Source organism: Echinococcus granulosus (genome assembly GCF_000524195.1).
Source record: "Echinococcus granulosus chromosome Unknown EG_S00048, whole genome shotgun sequence".
Classification (NCBI taxonomy): Eukaryota; Metazoa; Platyhelminthes; class Cestoda; order Cyclophyllidea; family Taeniidae; genus Echinococcus; species Echinococcus granulosus.
Window position 1 is genome coordinate 531,200 of NW_020170428.1, and position 24,112 is coordinate 555,311.

The 24,112-nt window shown below is 43.2% G+C and overlaps 3 protein-coding genes across 3 annotated transcripts; 2 read left to right on the forward strand and 1 right to left on the reverse strand. All coding sequences in view use genetic code 11, as the record gives it.

Moving 5' to 3' along the window:
• Window positions 1-9,764: 9,764 nt before the first annotated feature.
• On the forward strand, window positions 9,765-11,723 carry EGR_05969 (hypothetical protein; the record flags this gene model as incomplete). Its single annotated transcript, XM_024495218.1, has 2 exons — window positions 9,765-9,955; window positions 11,603-11,723. The coding sequence occupies 2 exons, from the start codon at window positions 9,765-9,767 to the stop codon at window positions 11,721-11,723; spliced, it is 312 nt and encodes a 103-aa protein (XP_024350437.1).
• Window positions 11,724-12,711: 988 nt separating this feature from the next.
• Window positions 12,712-15,440, reverse strand: EGR_05970 (hypothetical protein; the record flags this gene model as incomplete). Its single annotated transcript, XM_024495219.1, has 3 exons — window positions 12,712-13,168; window positions 14,190-14,556; window positions 15,167-15,440. 3 exons carry the CDS (start codon window positions 15,438-15,440, stop codon window positions 12,712-12,714), a joined length of 1,098 nt encoding a protein of 365 aa, XP_024350438.1.
• A 1,598-nt stretch (window positions 15,441-17,038) lies between these two features.
• Window positions 17,039-22,633, forward strand: EGR_05971 (U2-associated protein SR140; the record flags this gene model as incomplete). The annotated part of the gene is made up of 15 exons (XM_024495220.1): window positions 17,039-17,074; window positions 17,288-17,402; window positions 17,435-17,568; window positions 17,599-17,854; window positions 17,893-18,431; window positions 18,512-18,660; window positions 18,745-18,811; window positions 18,880-19,055; window positions 19,852-20,241; window positions 20,318-20,405; window positions 20,473-20,574; window positions 21,178-21,728; window positions 21,795-22,017; window positions 22,062-22,442; window positions 22,511-22,633. 15 exons carry the CDS (start codon window positions 17,039-17,041, stop codon window positions 22,631-22,633), a joined length of 3,330 nt encoding a protein of 1,109 aa, XP_024350439.1.
• Window positions 22,634-24,112: the final 1,479 nt, after the last annotated feature.

Here is a 24,112-nt window from a genome sequence, read left to right on the forward strand (position 1 = left end):
CTCACACAGCCTCGGAAGTATCGCTGTCACTCCCCTCTTCACCAGCTTCTATTCCTCCTCCTCCTCCTCCTCCTCTTCTACCTCGCCCCATTCTTCGTCACTACCTCCCGGAATGGGCGGTTGTTGTTCTACTGCAGCCTGTTGTGCTAGTGAGTTTTGTCCCTACCTCCCCGCCGCCTTTTTTTCTTGCCACAAATCCTGCCTTTATGCATTCATTAATCTCCGAAGGGTTTTTACAGTTCGTACGACTGGGGATTATGCACAGAAATATCTTTTTTAGCCCCTTTGCAAAGGCATACTAGGAAGGTGAGCGCTTTAAACACATGATGAATTCCTCACCATGAAAATCTTATAGTAGGTAGATAAAACCTCATTCATTTGAGCCCCTGTAGGCAAATAAATTTCACACACAATTTTCACAGATGAAGGAATTAATTACAGGGCAGTTTGTGTCACCTGGTGCAGTCGGCCTCATTTCCTCTGCTTTCCAACTTTACATCACCTTCATTTTCTCGGCCGAAATCACATCTTCCTCGGGGTTATTTTGTTGGGTCACGTAATGAAATGATGTGCGCACTGACTCTTGCATCCACATTTTAATGAGGTTATGAGTTCGGCGCGTTAGTTTAAGTGAGAAATATCTATACTGGGAATAAAGATGAATTGCTTTTGCAGCACCCGTGTATCACTTCACTAATGCGATTTGAACGATAAACCGCAGTCGCCATGCCCTCGGTGATTCACCTGCCGTTCCACCATTCGCCCATGTGGTTATACAGACAACCAAAATTGGACAGTCGACTCCCTGCTGAATGTGTGACCCAAAATGCAAAAAAATGACATTGTTTCAGATATCATTTAGGCGTCAAGCATTAAAATTCAAGGTGCCGCTAAAGTCATTTACGATTGACAGAATGTGTGGGAGATTACTCAAATAAGTATAAATCCTTTCAAAGGGATTTTAAGGAGTTTTCCCGCGCTTTTTGGTTCATCTTCGCAAATTGCCTGATGGTAACTAATTGAGGGACTTGTAAATTGCCGGTGGTCGTTCCCATGCCTCATTCGGTCCGCGCAGTATGGCAATCTTCTTCCATGCCCTCTGCCACTTCTCTCTTATTTTCACATCCTTGCATTATTAAATGATAGTTTGTGTAATTTGCACTTGTCAGCGCCAAGAATCCGGGTTAACTTGGCTCCAAGGCCGTATCCGTGGTAGTTTGGAGGTGAGATATGAAGTATGTGAACAATTTATCGTTCAAGATCAATTTAACAAAGTCAAATATCAACATCACCTGAAGGTGAGAAGTGGAAAGTGGAAAAGTGGAGAGTAAGGCTACATGCTGCTGTTCTAGAAAACCTGTGAGTCATGGTTGCTATGCGTGATAATGCAACGAGGAATTACCACCCAATTCAACAGAGAAGGCAAAGTTGCGTGAGGCGTTAGACAAATAGAACACCCTTATCAGACGTTAGCAAATGTAAGTAGACCTCAAAGACTCCCCATTCTGCGTTTTTCTTTCAGTTTTTTCACATGGGATATAAAAATGTGTTAATGGGGGAGGAGTGCTTGTTGACGGAAGCGGTTTCTTGTCATTGGTTATCCACAAACGATTCATGCACCATTCCACACTTCACTCTACTGGAAGGGATCTGTCATATACATCATCGCCCCATTTTTTATGATTACTTAGTCACTACTTGCATCTTGCATTCTAGACATTTCACCAAAGCCGATTGAAACAAATGGCCGTTCAAAAAAACGACCATGGAAACGAACGACGCACGAGAATTCCAGTTTAATTGGATACACTGGAAGTCATTCCAGCAATGAAACTCTCACCTTATCTCGTCAGCAGGACCTGGTCTTTAAGAATCGACGTCCAGGGGGCATCAATTCAAGTGAGGGCCTAGCTCCTAGCTCCTCGATCTTTGTGGACACTGATGACGACGGATATGAGCACACTGCGATGTCGCAACTTCTTATTCAAGTCACTGACCTTTTGGCTAACTCCACCAATGAAGACCTTGACCTGAAACTTCAGTTCTCTCCCTCTACTCGTCAGAGTCTGGAGGCAGAACTACACCACCTCTCAGTGAAGGAACAGCTCCAGAGGTTGCCGACGTTGAAGGAACTTCTACGCGTCAGCTCACCCCATACACCGCTTTCTACAAACAGGCAAGAACTTAGTGAACTAGAGAGAGAACTCTTTGCCTTCCTTGCTGGCAACAAGGAGGAACAAGAGCTGGATCCACTGGTGACACTACATCGATGTCTTGCCTCAAAACGAGTTCGACCTCCATATAATAGACTTCTCCAACTGCATCTACAGTCACTGCTTCAACACCTAGTTGTTCAGGAAAGTGAGGAAACAAAACGGGACCTTCAAGACCTTCTCCATCGCTTGGAAACATCACCAGGAGGTGTGGATTTAACCTCTGGTGATGCAAACTTCCTCCTTGAATTGATAACGATGACAAATACGTCAGTATTTAGTGCTATTTCTACGCCTCCAGCTATATTTAATCATCGAGATTCACCGCTGATTGTGGCAGCAATGAGAATCGCTGACGTGAGTGTGAAGTTGCAGCGACTTGCAGAAGACGGTCAAATCAGCTCAGAAAAACAAAAGAATATATTGGAAGAGGCACAAAATCTAGTAACTGCCAGTGAGAATTCATCTTGCCCATCAGCACGATTCTATGCTAAAGTTATCCCCTATCACTATCGCTCCCAACTTTTTGATCTTGTCTTGGGCCTACTAAAAGCATCAAGGTCTTCAAAAAGTTATCAAATACCTAAAAGCCAGACGAAAGACCTGTCTAACCTTTCAACTCGATTGGGAGAAGTTGCCTTAATTTGTGCCAAATTTAAGGTCGCTAAAGCTCACCACATTGTAAAAAACAGATTTTGCCTTTCATCAAATAACTTTAAAAGAGTCTGCGTTATTGGAAAGGAGCACCATCAACTCGTTAAAGACGCTCTTCTTCTTATAAATGCATCTGGCATTGCAAAGTACCCCGACGTGGAAGCACTAAGTGGGCTTCTGAGTGGAGAGTCAGATGTGGAATTGGAAAGAGAAGATGCAACATATCTCGAACACTTGCTCACAAGTGGAATCGACTTCCCCATCTCCAGGACCATCCCCTGGCAACCTCTTGACGAAACAACCAGGTCGACGTCAATTATCGACGACAAGGAGGAGCTTATTCTGTCCGTAGATTCATCCGTAGTTCGAAATCCCTTCGCATTGGCGAAAACTCCTGAACCAGATGGTACCACCGACACGATAATTAGTAACTTCTTTAATCAAAGAGATGAGGATGCTTACGAAAATGCAAGTCTAATCAAACCGGTTGAGGTAGATTCCATGATGACCGCAACCCTTAACCAAGACGACTTCAAGTCATCTCGTTCTGACTTGGTGAGTGCGCAAAGAACTCTTCCAACGAACGATGCACAGTTCTACTTTAAACTCATTTCAGAGACCTTGATGCTAAGAAAATCGGTCGCTAGAATGCAGCGTAGTCCTAGCCAACTCTTTGCCTTCAAATTAGCCCCCTTCCAAATTATCCAACTTTGTGATTGCGTTCGAAAACTCAGCTCTGTGGAACCGCATACGGAAGATGGTAAGTTAATCAAGAAGCTGTCTATCGAGGCTAATCGGCATTTAAAGTTCAAACTGAAAGCGAAAACTGTTACTCTATTACGGAGCTTCTATCAACGCATTCATTATCCCGTGCTTCAAATCAGCTCCACGAAGCTGGCCTGCATTATGGAGGAGCAGAGTAACATACCGGTGGATGTGGAAGTGCGCTTAAATGCAGAGAATACCTTTTACTTGACAGAGATCTGTTCTGCCATCCTCTTTGACACTACAGACTCACTATCTTTGCTCTTTTTGGAGTCTATCAAACGGCGCTGTATCACTAGCTCAGGAAATACAGTCATCCTCTCCACCACTGAATATCAGAAGCTTTCAACACTGGCGCAAGAAGCCAGTGTAAATCTAAAAGCTGTTCACGATCAACTCGTTCCAGCAGATGCCTATACAGATAATGTCTTCCGACTCCTTTGTCTCTACAAAATTCGTGCCTTAATAAGAAATGAGAACGACCCAAAGTCACGCCGACTTTGTAAACGACTTTTGTGGAAACATGCACTGACCCAGTTCTTTAACTACTACCCGGAAAAAGCTCTAAAATCATTGTTTTCAAACGCAGCTTTTAATATTTTTATTGAAGAATCAGACCACTTATCTGAGGATGTTCAATTCAGTGTACTGGAAGAAATTCAATCCCTCATTGAAGGCTTGGAAAGAACAACAAATGTCACACCAGAAGCTGTAAATACTCTTCTTTCATCCAAAACCAAATCCCAAAAGGTACTTGAAGCTATACAGTCAAAATTTGTTGTAAGTACAGCCAACAACCGTCAACTTAACTGCGATCCCATCGTAGTTGGACAGTGGATATCGATGTTGGCATCGTGTCCCAACGACTCGCTTTCAGCATTCCTTGGAACCGCAAAGGTAGAGGATGTTAGACAATTCCTTCTAACTCGACCAGAAATTCAGGAGTTAAACGAAGCTGCATTGACGGAGAACTTAATTTTCTCAGGTTCTGACAAAAATCTGGCAACTTTTGAACCAACTGAACTGACAATAGTCGCTTCCATCACCGCAGGACTAGGACAAACCGCCTCGAAATCAAATCTTCCCTTCATCTTATTGCTAGAGGCTCTAGTGAAGCAATGCAAGCAGTCAAAGATTTGCATCGACCGCTCGATTTTTGCCGAGCTTCAAGGGTTGTGCGTTGAACCCGTAGTGGAGGAGGCTAGTGTGGAGCCAGTAGTAGATGTTCAAGATGTAATGGATGCTGTTGATGAGGTCAGGACAACGGAACAGGCCCAAATTTACCTAACAAATCTTTTGCTAGACGAGAAACAATATGCTTTACCACGACAGTACGATCTAATCAGCAGATTACTGCAAGAAATACGGGCGAATTCCTTTTTTGCATTAGCCGAGGTTGGTACCCTCAAAGATGATGTTGATGACTTTGGGAAGAAGATTGTTCCCCTCTTGAACTCAAACAGCGCCCTACTGTATGCCATCACCTCCCTTAGAGGCTTACTTTCAAGACTAGGTACTCCAATTGCGAAACCTACGGATCACAGTGAGCTCATTTTTACCCTAAGCATTAGCCGAAACTTTGTGCCTGCTAAGTCGCCTCTCTACGAAGCAGTCACAGTTCAAGCACAGAAACTTCGAGTCGGTCTGGTGGAAGAAGCGGCCGTTGACGTGCATTTAAAGATGATTGGCCAATTGCAAACCTTCCTGGAGGAGAAACTAACCAATGATCTCTTTGTGACAGTCTCTGACTATATTTCTCGAATTTCCAACATTGGGTGCATCAAAGACTTGAATCTGTTGAGTACCCTTCAATTTATTTGTGTTGCAGTAAGTCTTCTACCTGTCGATATTGAGGTAAAGCTCCTCGCAATACTTTTGTGCAGAACTATTAATTCACTGTCTGCGGAAGCAATGCCACTTGTTCAAATGATTCTTGAAGAAATCGCTAAGAAACTACCTACATCTAAGGATTCAAAAAGTGGTCGAAATCTTCGTCTAGTAATCCCACTATTACCACTGACCTTGAATACCGAAGAAGATCATTCGAGCGTGGAGTTCGACAAGATCTTGACAACGGTTTGCATTGCAAATGATCTAACCAAAGAACTAGGTGGTCCCGCTGACTCCGATTTGAATAATCTAATGTCTGAAATCTTTTGGAGGTTTTTTTTTAATCACGAACACTTGACACCTAATGGGGTGTTTGGAGATCTCTACAAGAAGACATCAAACTTGACCTCGGAGTGGTTGGACACTGACAGTCAGAATTCTGTATTCTTCTCTAAGTTATTCTACGCCGCTGAAAAACTTCCACTCGGTCAAATAAGAGATGGGCGACTGCCTTCTGAGTTCAATCTGGATCCCTTCCAAATGGACTCTTACTTCATCCTGCTTCAATCACTCCTTGTGATCACGACACTTGTAAGACATACTGATCCAAGGGTAAGGCTTACTAGAGATCACCTTGTAACCTTCTACCATGCAACTGTAATCTCTCTACACTCTGCACACTTTCATGGACGCGTTGAAGCAAATGCAGGGCTAATTTGGCTGCTAAGTAGAATCGAGAAGTTTTACCCCACCGAAGGTGGGGAACAAGTTGCTCTAAATAATCTTCTTCTGGACAATTCATCCATTCGAGAAATGGTTGAATCTGCAATATTTAAGGCTGTAGAAAGTGTCGTTGAAAACTTGCGTTCTCATATAGCCCCAATAATTCTACCATTGGGCAGTGATACCGGTGATCCATTTATGTCGCCAGATCCAGAACTCATAAGAGAAGGTCTGGAGACTAGTTTGTGTGGGTACTTTTCCATCAGTGCAGCGGACGCTCTCTTAGCACTGCGCATTCTCAGCGAACTAAAATATGGAGAACTATCAACTGTGGATCTAGCATCGACTTGTCGAATAATTAACTACCTTTTTAAGGAGGACGCTAATAGATTCAAAAATTCCAGCAGAAAAAACAGCATTTGCTTGGTTGATTTTTCTGATGATCTTCCCCTTTCAATGGCCATCGAAACTGCAATGTCAAATCTGGAAGCTTTCTCAACCATTGGTAGATTGAGATCCCTTGAAGATGTTGAAATCTTTCTGAAGTCGATCTTCGTTCTCTCTTCCTGTATTGGACTGGGCGATTCCCCAGAACAGGTGATTTCAGAGACAATCATTTCAACTCCAAGTGAGACTTATTCCTCATTTTCTGTTCATCCTAGCAGCGGAACGGATGTTTTCCAAAGCCTGGAATCCTCTCCACTGCTTTTGAAGGTCTCAAAAGAACCTTCACCTGATGAAGAGCACACCTTGAGAGCCCTATTTCAGCTTAATGTCAAAGTGGTGGTTGGACGAATTGATTTAGGCCCCGAGGATTCCACAATTATGAATCTTCTTGACGTTTACCATCACTCTCGGCTACTGCTTCAGGCTCGTAAGTCGAATGGCATCTCAAGTGCTGCAATTTCAAAGTTAATTCCAGAAATTCATTCTATTCTACAGTCAAATGACCACTTTCTGACAGAATCACCGACGAAGATTATGGAAGAGATCTCACAGGAGTGTTATGACCGAATTTCCAAGCGCTTTCGAGAAGTTCTCCTGAACGAAAGGACTGAGTTGTCGCTAAGACTTCTATACGGTTACTTCAGTATGCTATTTCCTACTGCCACCACGACGCCAATTGCAGCACAGGAACTCCTATCGCTTCGAATTGCTGGAATTCAAAAGAATCTGTCCCAGAAGGAATTGTGGTCTTACGTAAAAAAGAACCTTGTAATAGATTCGACCCCGCCTCATTTCGAATCTATCATTCTGGCGATCCAAGGAGCACAGAAAGCTTTGGAAGGGTTCTCGTTGAATGCTGTGGAACAGATTTGTCTGCTCTACTCCTTAAATCAAGAAAACAACCTCCTGTTTGCTGACTTGGCAGCTGCTATCAACTGGGTGGAAATATGGCCAGTTCAAATGTCATCGAAACAACGCCAGTATCTTGAAAAAAATATCCATAAATGGGTTAAAATGCTGTCCGAATCTGTTGATTTATCAAAAATGAGGTCTTTCGATCCACATGAGGCTTTCAAGTGGATATCTGTGGGGTTAGTTGCTGAATGGCCACTAAATAAAAGCGTGAAACTCATTGATTCCTACCCTGGAAGTATTAAAGATTCAGAACTATATCAGCTTCGAGAATCTATTGAACCATCTTTCCAAGAGATTGATAAAATTGTCGACTTCTTGGAAATCCAGCTCTCAATTCACACCTTGGATGAATTTATTACTCTGGATAGCTTGGAAGCTCTTCAAATTATTGGCTGCCTTCGTCAAATCTCTAGAAACACGGACCTGTTCAATTCTATTCCGGAGATTATTGAAAAAACCTGTCAACGCCTTTATCTTGCAGTCGCATGCACCTCTATGACTGAGGACAAAGAAGCTCAAATTGAATTGCCTAGAAAGTACCTTCATCTACAAGAGATGCTTTCCACTCTTCCTCCTCACCTTCCAAGGCGAACTTATACTCCAGTTGAGCAAGCATTAGCAGGTACCCCAGAAATCCAAACTCCAATCTGTAAAACACGTCCAAAGGGGATTCATTCCATGGAAATGGCTTCTGGAAGTCTAAGATCCCTTCAATCGCTACACTTTAATGGGGGATCATATCACGACTTAGCCACCACTGGTCAATCGACACCCTTCAAAGGCAGTTCTCTGAACAAATTACAGGAGCTCCTTGAGATTCGTCGGGCTGTTGTGGCTGGATCGAGGTCAGAACTGAATCAACTGGGTTATGGATACTCGCTAATAAGAAGCGGTACTTCTGGAGAGCAGTCTCGAATCCCCGACAAATTGGATTTGAGTATGCTTCGCAGACGGTGCAAAGATCACACGAAACACCTCATTCAACGCGCTACTTATGAACAGAAACAGGCTGAATTGTACTGCAAGTTAATAAGTCAAAACCTCCAACTGACGTCGCAGGAGACCTAGCTTTATGCTCCCTCAGAAATGTAAGTTTCTTCAAAATGCTAATAAAATAAGTTTTCTCTTTTTTTCTCTTCCTCTCTCATAGCACTTGCTTAAATTAATCGGATTTAATTTATCAGTCTAAAGCAAAAACGAGGTAGCCAAAGAAATTAGTGCAGCTTACAGTATAGCTCCGAGCAATAACTTGCTACAACCTGCACTGACTCAAGAAGGAGTGTGATCGGCACTAGCGTAAGTCAATCCATTAGTATGCTGCCTTGTCTTGTGCTCTTCTCTACTTCGTCCGCCTAGTTTTAAACAGCCATGTCACCAGCCATCGTCGTTTTCGGGCTTCCTAACCTAAACTCGACGCCATACATGGGGAAGTCCCTGATTAACTTGGTGGGGTAGGTAAGTAAGTGGTAGCAAAACACATCGCCCAGAGATTCTGATGAATACACAATTTGTAGAGAATTCTACTTAATGGTGATAGTACAAGCCGTATGGCCGGATCCCAAAACAGGGTGAACAATACTAAAGCCTAGATTTTGTTTTGTTAATCAGTGACTGTCCTTTTAAGTTAAAAATTTGCCGGAATTAGATGCCATTTTAGCACTTTTGCTTAAACGCATTATCAAGTCAAAGCAATAAGGTTGTTTTTGTTGGAATCGGTTCCAATTATTAGCACTGAGCTTTCATATAACAACCGCGATCGAAAAAACCTCAGGTTGAAAAGATTTTAGACCTTAAGCAAGCCTATAAATTGACAAAAAGCAAGGTGGTTAAGTTGTAAACGTTTAAATGCATCGGGTGCTTCATAAGATTTAATAAAAATACAAATTAGGCGGGCATGTTGTATCGTCATCCTCTGATTGGTTGGAAGCCCCAATTTACTCTGCTAGCTATCGCCTTATTGGTTAAGTCTAGACCAATCAAATTCACCCCCTACCTTACATGCATTTTTGTAATATATGACCTTTAAAAGACTGCCTTTTTGAACTTTAGGTGAGCCAGTTTCTCCTAACATTCCTGTCCAACTCAAAGCCAAAGCGGGGCCGTTATTTATTGACTTGTAAATAGAGTATACAGGTAAGCAATGTCCACCCTACTGAAAACCCCTTCGTCAGTCCATCGTTTTCGTCGATTCGCCCTTTCCCTCTTAGTATAAAGTAAATGAGATTTTCGGATTTACCTCTGTTTAATGGGTTGGAGAGTGAAACAAATCAAAACTTCCAAAAGAGTAATGGGAATGTAGCACTATTAGTTCCTACAAATTCTATTGGTTGTTTAAATCACGTGAATCAATCAATAGAAGATTTGGGGAAAATGCCGCGCTGTGATTGTGTTGGCGATTGGCGGAGGAGGTTGGAAGAATCCTGTTGTGGATATAACCAATACTGTGCCCTCAAAACTCCCCACCTTTGTGTCGCTTGTCCCCCTTGTATATGTCCATGCAACAGGAATCCTTGTGATCAATGTCTAAGTATGCGGGAACCTCTTGTCTCTAGAAGTGATTGCCCACCTCAGCATCAGCAGGATCCAACCTGCCACTGCAAGATGTCTCAGAGAGGCCTATACTGGCCTTGACTTGTGCACTTTATTGCTTTCTTGAAAGTGTTTGCGTTTATTTACTTTAAAATATTGTGATGCTTAAGAAGTCTTTCCAACATTTTGGTATTATAAGTGCGTTATGGTTGGACTAATTAAGAACTGTCGAACGTGGCGTTTTCTTTTTGATGGAAGACGAAGAAGCCGCGTTAGTTTCCTTCGAGCAAGCGGATGCACCTGCGTGGGCTGCTTTAAGTGATGCCTATGCAGGCTCACCAAAGCGAGACCTCCAAAGCCTCGTCGACTGTAGGCTGTGCAAGCTGAGAGCGGAATTGAATTGGCCAAAAGCCGGACGCTTTCGAATGCTGCCCCAAGTTGAGGATAGCCCGGTTGGCAATGATTGCCCACGAAAGGCGAAATTTAGAGACTTTTTCCCTACCTTTCCTCCCCTTTGGGCATACTTGTTTGTAGGCAAAACGTTCTTACGCAGAGGAAGTGACATTCGAAACCCGGCCTTAGGCACAGCCGACTGCAACTTGTAAAGAGTAGAGACGGTTAAACTTATCAGCCTTTTCAGCGGGAAAAAAACTATTCAAAAAATGGAGAAGCCATAAAACCTGGTTCTATCCCACCTTTGCTTCGCAGCCGACTACTTTGAGTGGGCTTGTGCTCTTCCAAGGGCAAGGTGAAAATCACTTGGCGAAACACCATCAGGAGAAGAGGGGGAATGAGCACGAGGCAGTATCGCCTTTTGGAGTATAAGGTATGGAGGGAGTCCTATGTGAAAAAGAAGTTGACCTTCATCTCACTAATTGACCGGTTTAGACTCTTATAAGGGGCAAAGAAGAATCATTCCCTTACACGCATCTGCTGTTAACTCTAGCGAATAAATAGACAGCCCAGGTAGCTGTCGTTTAACCTCCAGTAAGTGATAGATTGCGTCCACAGAGCACCCACACGCGGCAAATGTGGTCTCCTGCGAGCGGAGTTTTAGCGGCGCATTAGTTCCCACTTAAATGGCGGCGCATATTCTTTCACCCACTACCAGTAGTAACGGGTAGTCCTCTACGTAAAAGGCTTTCCTAAACCAATTATTTTCCAGATGATATGCTCTTCTGACATGGCCATTCACTAAAGTTGGCGGCAAAGTTCTATAGCCTTGAAATCTTGTTAGTCTCTCGGATCTTCCATCGGGTAGCCAGCGTTGTTTGCGTGACAGACGAGAAGTCTAGAACCCAATTAATCGTGCAACCTATTTATACCACATAATGCTAATGCTGAGCAAGTCACGACCAGTCCTCACAAAAAATTATGCACGATCTTTACACGATCACCCAACATCACCACCTTTGCCTTTGGTGGTACGTCCGACGCAGTGATGCGAGTTTAATCCTATGTAGCAGTAAAAAGCAATTTCCGAAGTAACCATCTTCCATTGTGAACACTATTGCTGATATTTTCAGTCTACTATTTGATCATCCAGAAAAATCGGAAATAGGCATAAATTGCACTACTTTTAAAAAGAAAAACAAATGCACAAAAAGTGCTTTGAAGTCCTTCAAGGGTTTGCATAAATTCAAATGAATTACTGACGGTACTTGGGAGCATTGAGACTTCTTTAGATTAATTTACAATATTCCACTAAGACTGGTAATAATGCTTAGGAAAATGGCAAATGATGCCTCGGCTGAATAAAACCAATCACGGAGCTGACTTGCATTTTCAATTAATTAAAAATAAGATCGGTGAAGAGCGGAACGTGTGAATGGGGCAATGAACATTTCGTAAAAATGTTTCAAGAAATCCAGTCATTCGCATTAATTATGCAGTAATTTAGGAATTTGCGAGAGGAAACCACTTTGTTTAGCTGTTAGGGAACAAATTTTTTGTGGATTTCCTCTTTACAATTGATACTATTAACCATCAAGCAAACCTTACTAAGCACTGATTAGCTGATTGTGAAATGATCAAATTGGAATTCCTCTGCTTTATCGGTCGCCATACACATAAGTTAATTTCTAAAAAACGTGACGAACCATGCCTTAAACTGTAGAAAGTCAAAAAATTGCATTGGAAGTCGCGCTTCTTTACAGAATCCGAAGAACCTCCTTACATTTGTGTTTATTTATGTCCCTTCAAGTCTAAACAATGTGTCCACTTGTAACATTCTATCGTGCTATCAAACAGGAATACCGCAATGCTTATGGCCACGACACCCACATGTAGTAGCTTTGTACAAGTGTTACAGCCGACTTTTAAGCGTTTCATTTGTAAATTTTTCAGTAATGGAGGGCTCCCGAGGGCTTTCAAGGAGGCCCATTCTGCACGTCATCGTCCCTTAGACACCTGCAGCATTGGAAGATCCATCACTCAAGAGGTGTGCTGTGAGCCCTTGTGTGGATTCCACCATTGCTGTCCAGTTGACCCCACCCCGATTGCTCTCCCTCGTCCTCCTTCTCCGCACCCTCACAAATAGGCATGACTTAAATTTTTTCACATTTCAACCAAACTTTATTGAAACAAAATGACTAATTAAAAGGCACAATACAAATAAAGGGAGGTCTGCATCCTTCTACCACCTATTGTAGCGTGGTTTATTACTGCAGGTATCGCAGGGATTTGGGCGCAGCGGACAGGTAGGCAGACTGCATTTAGCCATGCAACAGGTGGGTGATGGGCACTGCTGAGTTGGGCACTTGGTTTGACACTTAGGTGGACATTGAGTAAGACATTGTGGTTGAGGGCAGGTAGGTGGGCATAGGGTGACGCAGGGTCCACAAGTGCAAGCTCGTGGCTGATCACTGGACAGCTTGGAAGCACAGGAACCAGCCTCACAACCATTCAATTTGACATTGTACCGATTGAATGATTTGTCAAAGGTGATGCCTAAGTTGACGTCATCAGAGCCGAGAGGTGTGTTGCATTTCTTTTGGCAGCAGAGCTTTTTACAGGGTCGAGAGCAAGACATCTTGGCGCTGTTATTGGTGAACTGGAAGACTTCACTTGAGTGCGTCCCGCGTCTGCAAGATCTGCAAGTGGCAAATCTAGTGGAGTCCCACTCACCAGCTATCGATTTTCTGCCATTTGAACTCCATGTGACAAATCCTCACGTGAGGGATGCCAGACTAGTCACTACCAAATTTGCGTCCACTGGGAATGGAGTGGACCTTTGCTTCATTGTATTGACAAATGAAGGAAAGATGCTTAGGTCCCTAAGACTTTAGCTTGCATTGATAGATAGTGCCAGATACGAGGAGACATGGCACTTTTATGTAAATTTTTCTTGAAAATAAATTTAAATGGGAGTAGACAAAAGGTTGAAGACTTCCTTGTCGTTGCTTTGCTAGTAAAGGTGATGTTTACTTCCCCTCAAAACGCCAAATGTCGTCCAAGTCCATAAGGGACTCGTGGGCTACGTGCTACGTTTGCGTGCTCATGGCAACTTTGACAGGAACATATGTGTGTACAACCGTATCGCTTGCGCCGTCCTCATGAATGCCGGCTAGTATCATCTCTTGGGTATCTTTACGGAAGTCGGTGAGTCAATCACCCATCCAGTACTAGGAATTCTTAGTGGTGCGCGTTCTTGAAAGTGACCACTGAGCTTTGACTGGGAGTTATCAGCCGTCAAATCACTGTTTCATTGTCGCGACATTCTGAGCTTAAAGTCGCTTAAAGGTTTTGCACCTGCACTTCACCACGCCCTTCTGCTGCGTACACGATCGCTACCAAGACAAACCCACCACTTACTTGTGCTGCTTTCCAAGGAAACTCCTATTTCCCCAAGCCAAGAGAAGAATACCAAAATTTTCTAAATCTAACAGTTAATCACACTTTAAATTGCCTTAACTGCTGGAAGTTAATGAAAGCTTGCCCGATTCTATTTGATAAACTACCTTTTCCTTTCCTGATTAGGTAACTAACATGAATCGCAAATCTGAAGATCAAATCATCAACTTATATTTATAGCCTAAAAACAATGAAAAATTGAATATCAAAACAAAAGCACACGCAAAAGTTCATTTCGGCTGCCTAGTCCATCGGTCGAACCGCTGTACACCGCAATCAGTGCATGGATCAAAGGGATCTTTGGAGTCGTGAGGAGAATTAGGGGTCAGAGTATTACCCTTTGTTCCCCCCGGTCCAACTGGATCTGGACAGGTCTCCACCTTGTGACATGTTATACATTTCAGAGGTTTCGTATCCACCGAATAGCAGGGCTTTCTACATATCGGTTTCATGCAAGGAAAGGCACTCGAACCATGGCAGACATTGAAGTTGTTACATTGTTGACTGACGGCGGATGACATGGTGGAGATTAGATGCCCTCTGTGCCTGAGAGGTGGGAAAAAGATCCTGTCCTCGTATTGATCTCCAAGAGTGAGACACGTGACCCGGTCCGGATCCTGTGAATCACCTAAGAAAGGACAATATGACAACAAGTAAAACCTAGTTATCTACGAACAACGAGACATGAAATAGTTTTTAGGAGGTCATTGCACAAGAGACGGGATGTAGCTTTGTTATCGAAAAGTGGTAAAGCTAAGAAGCCACAAATCTAGCCAAAATGGGTCTGAGAAGTACCACAGAGAAATAAGACGCTCTGACATCATTCATTAATGTTGGATTGTGTTCTACGGAGAGTATAGCCAATACTCCGACCGTTTTCCAAAGAGCATTAGCCCTACTAACCATCAAGTATAAGGTAGCTGATCATTTTCGTTCTGGGGCATATACTGTTTGAATTCCTTCCATCCATCTACTCGCCCACCCATCCATTCCAAAAAAGCTTCATTGAGCTCCAAGATGTATTACTAAGAACATTTTTTTGAATTATGAAATATTAAGTATTTTTAGCCTAAATACCAGCTCCGAATTCCCAATAGAATTTAGTCTTTTTAAAGAATTAGTAAAATCATTATTCATCAAAAGTGATCACACAACTGAATAGTGCAAAGTAAAAGAGCAGAAAAGAGAACAAGTAAATTCCTGTCATTAAGTCCACTTCTTTGACCATTTATCATGACGCTCAATGTCTATGCAGGTTCCGCACTGATTCAGGGGACATTTGGGTCCATAGGGCGGAACAGGGTCGGGAGCAGGCGTAGGATTGCAACAGGGTCGACAGGGGCTGCATGGACGTGTCATTGGCTCACACGGTGCATCTTTGCGGCATCGTCGATAACGCGATTCGCAGAGCACTTGTGGCGTCTTGGCAGTCTCCTCGCAACGCGGACATTTTGGATTGCAGCACTCATCACAAGGCTTTTCTGGAACGTAGAACGTGTCCTTGGTGCACATTGTAAGGTCTACCTATATTTACACCTCTCTGGAAGCACGACCCTGATGCCAAAACTGGCGAAATGTGTCCCAAGAGGGAACCTCTATTGATCGCCCCTCCAGGTTGGAGCTTTGATTTAATCACATGCATGCGATCGTCCGTCACGAGATGACATCATCAGGTGATCATGGGCACCTAAAGCGCATGGCCAGAATACTAAGACACCTCAAAAAATTCGTTGAATTTTTATCAAAACGTAACCGCCTTAGGCCACCTATGTTATTCCGGTTTTGGTTTTTACCAAGTTCAAGCAGTCCATACTTAAAAGAAGATCTATTTGAGAAATGATTTGAAGATCCACTAAGCCATTCAATCAACTGTATTCGTTAGCTTATTATTTATTGAAATTATCTACCTGCTTCATGTCAAAATGCATCGTGAATCTATGCCAAAATAAGAAGTCTCTCAAACTTCTGAGTCTTTTACTGCCCACAGGCAAGATTAAGTGCAGCTAGAGTTTCGGCAGTGACTGCAAATTAGTGCTACAGTTAAAAGATGAGCAGATGGCGATTTCAAACCCATTAGTGGGATGTGTAGAGGAGTGAATCATGGAAAAGAATTCCGGTAAAGTATAATAAATTATAGAAAACAAATCCAAGGCTGGTTGCGCAACAAAATATAAATGCACTCAAAAAATCTTCTTTGAGACAGCAATTTCGTGATCGGAAATCAACAATGCACGTAAAAGCGTTGTCATCACTGCCAAATCGTAGCCTAGGATTTTTCTCCTAATCTTTCTTTTAGTACGAGGCAGCAAGATCAACCAACCTCGTGATTCCATCTGCAAAGGCTTACCGTTCCTTTAGAAACGATAAACCCTCAAATCAGGGAAAACTTATCTGAATATCATCAATCCCCCAGGCAACGCCTATTTACTGGGTTGGGACACGGCTGACCCAAATTCCAAGTTTAGGGACAAAAATGCTGCGATGATAATCTTGCCTAAATATTGTAAAATGCGTATCATTGTTTTTAAACTCTCACCACCAACAAGAATATGTAAAGCAATAATAGTCTTTAAGACAAAGTACTGAGGGTGTTTACAGCTCTTACTTGAGTTGTCAATGCCGTACAGTTCTAAAGTACTTTTTGGAGAAGTTATATTTAGACCAGCTATAAACATCGATTTTTATGTAGCTTGTCGAAAGATTTATTTAAAAGTAGTTGCATTGAAATTTTGACGACCTTACCCCAGAAAAAGGCATTCGCTCCTTAATTAACTTGAGTTTTATTTTAAAAATTCAAAGATCCAGGAAGTCAATAAAATGATTACCTTAACTTTAAACCCCATGAAAATGCTCACAACCTTTACCATGAATCCTAATGATTGCTCATCCTCCACGCATCCATACGTTTCAGTAATTTACCCTTAGTAAAACATAATGATGTTTAGTTGCTACTCGCATTTAACTTGCTTAAAAATTATTTCTGACTTCGTTTGTTTAAACTTGTTTTGTTTAAGTTCGCGCTCTTATCAAGCGGCATAGTCTGTGTGCTGCATTGTGATATCTGGGTGCTTGCTTCTTTCAAGCGACAGTTTTTTATTAACCCCCATACAATGCTTAGAAAAGCAGATGAGGAATCAAAGAGAAAGGTTAGTGCTTTCATTACACTGTCGACTTGTTAGTGGAGATTATATTTTTGCCTTTTTGACGGTTACTCGACTGTAGTCGACGGCTCTTATTTTGTTATTTATTCATAAAAATAAGTTGTCACCACTACTCTATATCCCATAAAGTTGCTCGGCATAAATTCTCGTCATTAATGTGGGACTGAATATCGGGTATCCATTCTTTACTTTTAATAGGCTGAGGAAGCTGAAGTAGCAAAGGCTCTTGAAGACTTTGAAAACACATTTCAGCAGTCGAATAGGCTTGATCGAGCCTGGGTCAAAGGCGGTGTTGTAAATCCTGGCAGTGAAGGTAATAATGGTCTTTTTCTATCTTGAAATTAGCATCTACAGAACATAAATCCGATGTCCCTTCCTCTTCATCTATCTATAAGCCAGTTTCTAAATTTGGCGATAAGTCCTTAAAAACTTTGGAAGTTGGGAAAGTTGAATCCAAGGGTGATGGTTCGAAGAAGCCAGTGAGGTTCTTCTTTTTTAACAACTTTTAGATGATTGGAAGAAAGTCTGGCCAAGCTAAAAAGATGACCAATCTGGAGTTGTTCAAGGAAGAGTTAAAAAGGTACTTCTATTCACAAATTTGTATTGTTATTCTCAGTCTTCAAAAACAACGCGAGCAACGGCATCAATTGCGACAGCAGAATCGTGCCAGAGGGATATCTGAAAGCAAGATACCTCAAAGTCTACCCACCTCCGAGCTCTCTCTGGAATACGACGATTTGGACAAGAGAAACCGATTGCGAGAGTGTAAGATTGGTTTATCAGCGTCAGGATAACTCTTCTAGATGGCTACCCATATGACGAGGACACCGACAAGTCCACAACCAATCTTTTTCTTGGTAATCTATGTCCAAAAATGACGGAGCAACAGCTCTGTGATATATTTGGGCGCTATGGACCCTTAGCTAGTGTCAAAATCATGTGGCCACGCACGGAAGAACAGCGTGCCGTGGCTAGAAATTGTGGTTTCGTGGCTTTCATGAATCGCATTGATGCGGAGCGGGCCCTAGAAAATTTGCGGGGGAAGGAGTTGATGGGCTATGAAATGAAGTTGGGTTGGGGCAAAACTGTCCCCATCCCTGTCTACCCTGTCTACGTCCCACCCCTCCTTCTTGAGCTCATAAAGGCACCCTCGCAATCCGGCCTTCCGTTTAATGCACAACCTCGGGACTGGCTGAAATCTCTTAGGCCTGCAATTAAGGAACGAGCGAAGCTTGTTACTGAGTCTATTGGTAATGGTGACTCCGCTACACACAGCTTACCCCCAGCGCCCGATCGGTTTCCTTATAACATTCATACCATGCCGAAAGAGACGTTCGCTAAGGTACATCTGGCGTTTAATGGACTCTTCTAGTATACTTTTTCTCCAATTTATTGCGTGATTTCTTTTATACTCGTCTCTAGGTGTTGGAGGAGGCCGTCGTTAAGGTGGTCATACCCTCGGACAGAACGGTGTTGGCTACGATTCATCGACTGATTGAATTCGTTGTGCGGGAGGGTCCTCAGTTCGAGGCTGCCATTATGCACAGAGAGGAGAAGAACCCTCAATATAAGTCAGTTTCAAACTTTCCTCCTCTTTTTCTCTTCCCTTATCTTCCTAACAATCGCTGATGAACTGGACTGTCTTTGCCCACCAGGTTTCTCTTTGACTATCAGACCCCTGAGCACTTGTACTATCGGTGGAAATTGTGGTCCATACTTCATGTAAGTTACCGTCTCCCTATGTTCTTATAAATGGCCGTCCTAACTGCTGTCTTATCGCCGGATTAAAGGGAGAACCGGTAAACAAATGGAGTTTGGAAGAGTTTCGGATGTACGACGGTGGACCGCTGTGGAGACCACCACCGATTAACTTCTTTACCAACGGAATGCCAGAGGAATTGGTTGAACCTGCTGACTACCCAGTTGCCCCGGGCTATCATGCTGGAAGAGGCGACGATGCGGTGGAGTATGTTGACTTTTCTTAAAACCTTAAAGGTTGTTGAGTGAGAATTCCCCGCTGATTGACAAAGATTACTTTATTTTGCTTCTTTGCTTGAATATTTTGAGTAAAAGTAATTGACTCCGAAATAATAGGTGCGCAAAACGAAGTTGAAATCTAGAGTTTTCGAAAAATGGTAGTTTTTAAAGCTCTCTTTGATTTCGGTCCTTTAGGTATGTAAAATCAGTTCAAAAGTGGTACTTCTGAACGTTGACTACTTTGCATATTTTCATTTCTATGTGAACTCCGAATCACTTAGATTGTGCGTAAGCCTCCATGATTTCTGTTAAAATATCTTCATTGATAAAAAAGTCCTATTTTGAGTGGCTGGTTGCTTTGAAAGGATGAATCAATTTATCATTTCATCCGATTTTGCAAAAATCCATCCGCTGATTGTTTTCATTCACCTTAGATCCGGCTATACCTGGTTTGTCCGTTTTTCTCACATTTCCTTATTCATTACTCAAGAAAGTCCTCTTTGGATTTTCCATCTACCTAATATCAATCCACCCACTCACTCCATGTACATCTGCCCGTTAGTCTGTATCTGGCCGATCCGTTTATCTTAGATCACTTGTTTTATCCATCGAAAAGTTTATTCCCAATTCACCCATTAATCGTGGTCATCCATCCATCCAAGATTTACGAATCCATCTCATCCTTGATTCATCCAGCCATTTATTCAATCCTCATTCCTGATCCATCCTGCGGTTGTCTATTCATCCATTTTGGATCTCTAGGTCCATCTCTTTCCCTCCTTTAGTTTTGAAGGCCGTGACGATGCATTTCGTCGTGGCGTTAGTGGCGACCGCGGCGGAACCTTAGGTCTCACCGAGGCTCAACGCAGTCGCCTGGCAGTGTGGATCAACGACCTGGAACCTTCCCGAGCCCAGGTCGGTGACGTGATGCTTTGGTGTCTGGAACACGCCGATGCTGCTCCAGATGTTGTCGATATCATCGCCAAGTCGCTGAAACGACCCATAGGCAAACTGGTCCCGGATGAAGATATTGAAGATGACGGTAGTGGTTGTGATGTATTCACCGTAAAACCGGCTACATCGGTTTCATCAGTGGTTGCGAGGCTCTTTCTCACCTCCGATATTCTATACAACTCAGGGGCGAAGGTGCCTAATGCATCGTTTTACAGAAAATGGTTAGGTTTCTTTCACCTTTTAGAAGCTAAGAGGCCATTAAACCGTATCAAGAGATTACTCTCTTCCGCTTTATAGCTTTGAAAGTCGACTGTTTGAGATTTTCAACGAAATCGGATCGTTTTTCCGTGAATTGGAGAGTAAATTGAAGGCAGAACAACTGAAGGTTGGCTTGGAGGTTTTAACCGCTTCAAGTTTCAGTGACTTGCTGATGTTTTTTTTCATGCCTTCAGCAAAAGGTGATGCTATGCTTCCGGGCCTGGGAGGAATGGGCTATATATCCCAACGATTTCCTTATACAATTGCAAAATGTCTTCCTTGGATTGACGCTCAATGTAAGTGGTCACTTTTTTCACGTATTCATTCTCTTCACACATTCTTGAATCGCAAATTATGCCAACATCCCGGCCCCACCGATCTCCTCACCTATTTTTCCGTAAATTCCTCCGTCTCTGACCAGTCTCTTCCCGACCCATCCATCTCTATCAATGCACGTGTCGAATAAGGCATTCGCTTCTGCATTATCTAATCCTGATCTACCCATAAGCCCTAAATTCATTCATTCCATCACTCAACCATGAATCAGCCATCCTCCTGGATCCATTCATTCTGATTTCACTTAGCAATCCCCAACCCATTAGGTCATCCGTCGCGTGTCCACTTCAGATTCATTCATTTATTCCAGGTTTGTCCACCTCTTCATGCACTCTGGTTTCATCTACCTTTTATGTCATATTCACTTATCCCCCATTAACCCACTCATCCCCAACCCATCTATTACATTTCCCTCGTTCCCTGAAAATTCAATGGACTCTCGGTAGCCAGATTGCTTTACAAGGTATTAGTTGGCGATGCTTCACCCGTGTTGCTCTTGTCTGACTGAATACCATTAACAATTCCTTTCATCACTTTACGAAGCCTTTTCTGTCTCTTTTCAGGTGGCATCCAAGAAGTCCACTAACATTTCTGAAATGGATGAAGAAGCAGTTGCCGGTGCGCCTTTAGAACCCAATGTTGGCATTTCCAAGTCTAGTGGGATGACTGCAGTTACAGCCAACGTGGAGTCTCTGGACGGTGCTCCACTCGTTCAATACGACGGTGATCCTCTAGATGTGGACGGCAGTCCATTGAATGTCGGTGGCGGTAACAACGAAGAGGATGAAGACATTGAGGGCGTACCGTTGGATACCGCGTGGGTTCAGCTCCATTGTGAATCCCTCCTTGTTCTCCAAATCTCCCTAATTTTGTTGTGGCTATCCTCCAGTTCCATAAAATCGCGAGACGTTAATAAACTGTCGTCAGCTGCAGCACCACTTTTCGTTCCCTCTAAATGGGAATCAATCGATCCAGACAAGGCAGCCGAGGAGGCGGTCACTTCAAACCGATGGGATCTCTTTGCCGATTCCTCTACCTCACCTTCAAAGCAACCTTCATCCGCGGGCGAAATTGCGGCCTCTAAAGTCGACATCGATGAAGACGTTGATGGAAAGTTGGTGATGTGCTACTTAATTTACTTAAGTAAAAAAATCTTGTTCATAGTTTTTTATCTGTTTAGACCACTGGATGGATTTGGTGCAGCTGGTTTGGGTCTCGTTGCCTATGACGACGACGATGCTCTGTCCCCATCACCGCCACCGCAGCCAACAAATGAACCGATCTCCGATTCTCGCCGCCAAGCATTGCGGGAGATCGAAATGAAGGTGGTGAAGTATCAGGATGAGCTTGAAGCCTGTCGAAAGAGGGGCGATTCATCGGTTACTGATGAAGCAATTTCCAAGGTGAGACCTGTGTCATTTTCATTCTTCCTAACCCAACCATTCAGCAGGTGGATCGATTCCGTGAACGACTTCTGGAGCGGTTAGAAGAGACTCAAGAAGCATCGGCGAAGTCCTCGTCCTCCAAATCGATCGGCAACAGCAAAAATTCTTCGTCGTCTAAGTCTTCAAAGCCGCCTTTCTCATCCGCTTCGTCGAAACGACGCCATGGTAGTAATAGCAGCACCAGTAAACGACATGATGACAATCGTTCTTCACGTCGTCGGCATTCGAGGTCTCCTGACGACGGTACTTATTCAGCCTCCCCGATGTCTGGAAAACGGCTTCGAGAAGAGTTGGCAGATGTGAGGGAGGAGGGTGAAGCTTCTGATGATGAAGGTGGTAACACCCACAACCAGCATAAACGGTCCAGACGTCGGGATGACGAGGTAATTTCGAGAATCTCACCAAACTGTGGGGTGGTATTCCACGGCTACTCACCTGCTCTGCCTTGTAGAATCGTAATCGTGATCGATCACCTCGAAGATCGCGTCGTTCACGCTCACGATCGCCGTCACCGTCGAGGCGTCGAGGTGGAATCACCGCGCCTTCAAGTAAATCTTCTCAAAAGAAGAAATAATGATATAAATCATTTTGTACATAGTCCCTTTTCTGTCCCGACTCTTTACTTCTTCCCTTGTTCTATCGTTTCCATCACCACTGAAATCGACACCAAGACCTATAGATTCGGGTTCGGTTAAAATGTGAAGTTTTTAGAAAAGGCTCCCTGTGTATGTTTATACATAATATACTTGCGCTGAATAATCGATTTACTGTGTTTTAATACTTGTTCAGGGCCGTCATTTTTTCCACTAAATGCACTAAAAAAGCATTCAATCGCATAAAATTGGAGGCGAATCTCATGGTAGCCCTGATCTTGCTTGAAGATGGGCTTTCCCCACTATTGGACAATTTTGTTTAGCTGTGTGGGCCGATCTTCGTTGGAATCTGGCTGCCCGGCGGTAATCCAGCTGGGTGGATGTTGGTTCGTGGGTTCTGTTTGGCGCGAACATCAGGTGTCGCCTCTTGCGAGATCGTTGGAGACCAGATCACGGTACGAGTTTCACTTTGTAGAAGAGACACTAGTGACTCACTGGTACTCTTTTGAATGGTGAAGGCTAAAAGCGTCGGTGCTAATGCCATCCTACGTGCCGATTCACGAGACAGAGAGCTTCAAAGGACCCCAATATGTCTCACGTATGCTCTAAATGTTTTGTTGAGAAAGCGATGCTTTTCAATTTTTCTCCAAACGAATATCACACACTTCTGAGTCGGACACTACTCAGATGTGATGTACCAGTATATACGTGTATTCGGTGGCGCACTCCATCAGGATCCCAACCAGAACAGTCAATAGAGACGACTTCAATACGAAAGTTTTTGGGTTCTGGCAATGCGTACATGCCTGCCAACTGGATTGGCTGCACCGCTGAACTAGCTGAATGAAGTTCGTAGACGGTCACCATTCTCATGCCTCAATTTTAGTGGCCTTGACATTACCGAGGTTATTGCTACACGGTAAGATTGTTCTTGCATGCTCAGGGCATATTTCCGAATGTTGGGTATCGAATTGGAGCTTCGAGAATGTTAAAATGGAATACTTCCTTCCGTATTTGTGAATACCCTTCCAGAAATGGATTGTAGAACGAATGGTGCGTAGGTTGCATTTCCCTTTGCAAATATTTAATTTTCCCTTTTTTACAGGTATAATGAATTTATTTGGATGCTTTGCTAGTAGCGTCTGTTAATGCTATGGTAAACTAATGGGGGGAAAGGCTCTATTAAGTATCTCCTACCGTTTATGGTAGAGGAATAACGAAGCTTACCTGGCAACCTTGCTTATTAGATGACTTAAAGGGCTGGTAAATCGCTTCTTTTTAACACTGAAATTGGCGTCGGCGACACTTGTCCAGCGAGGATATCGGACTAAGCGCCCGGAAGCCGGCAGATGGGATGAGATCGAGGTGCAGAGAAGTAGAGTATAATAAAAATAATGCTTTACTTCTCGAGACGTGGAAACTTACGCTACACTTCCTTTTTTGGGAGGAGGAAAAATCTC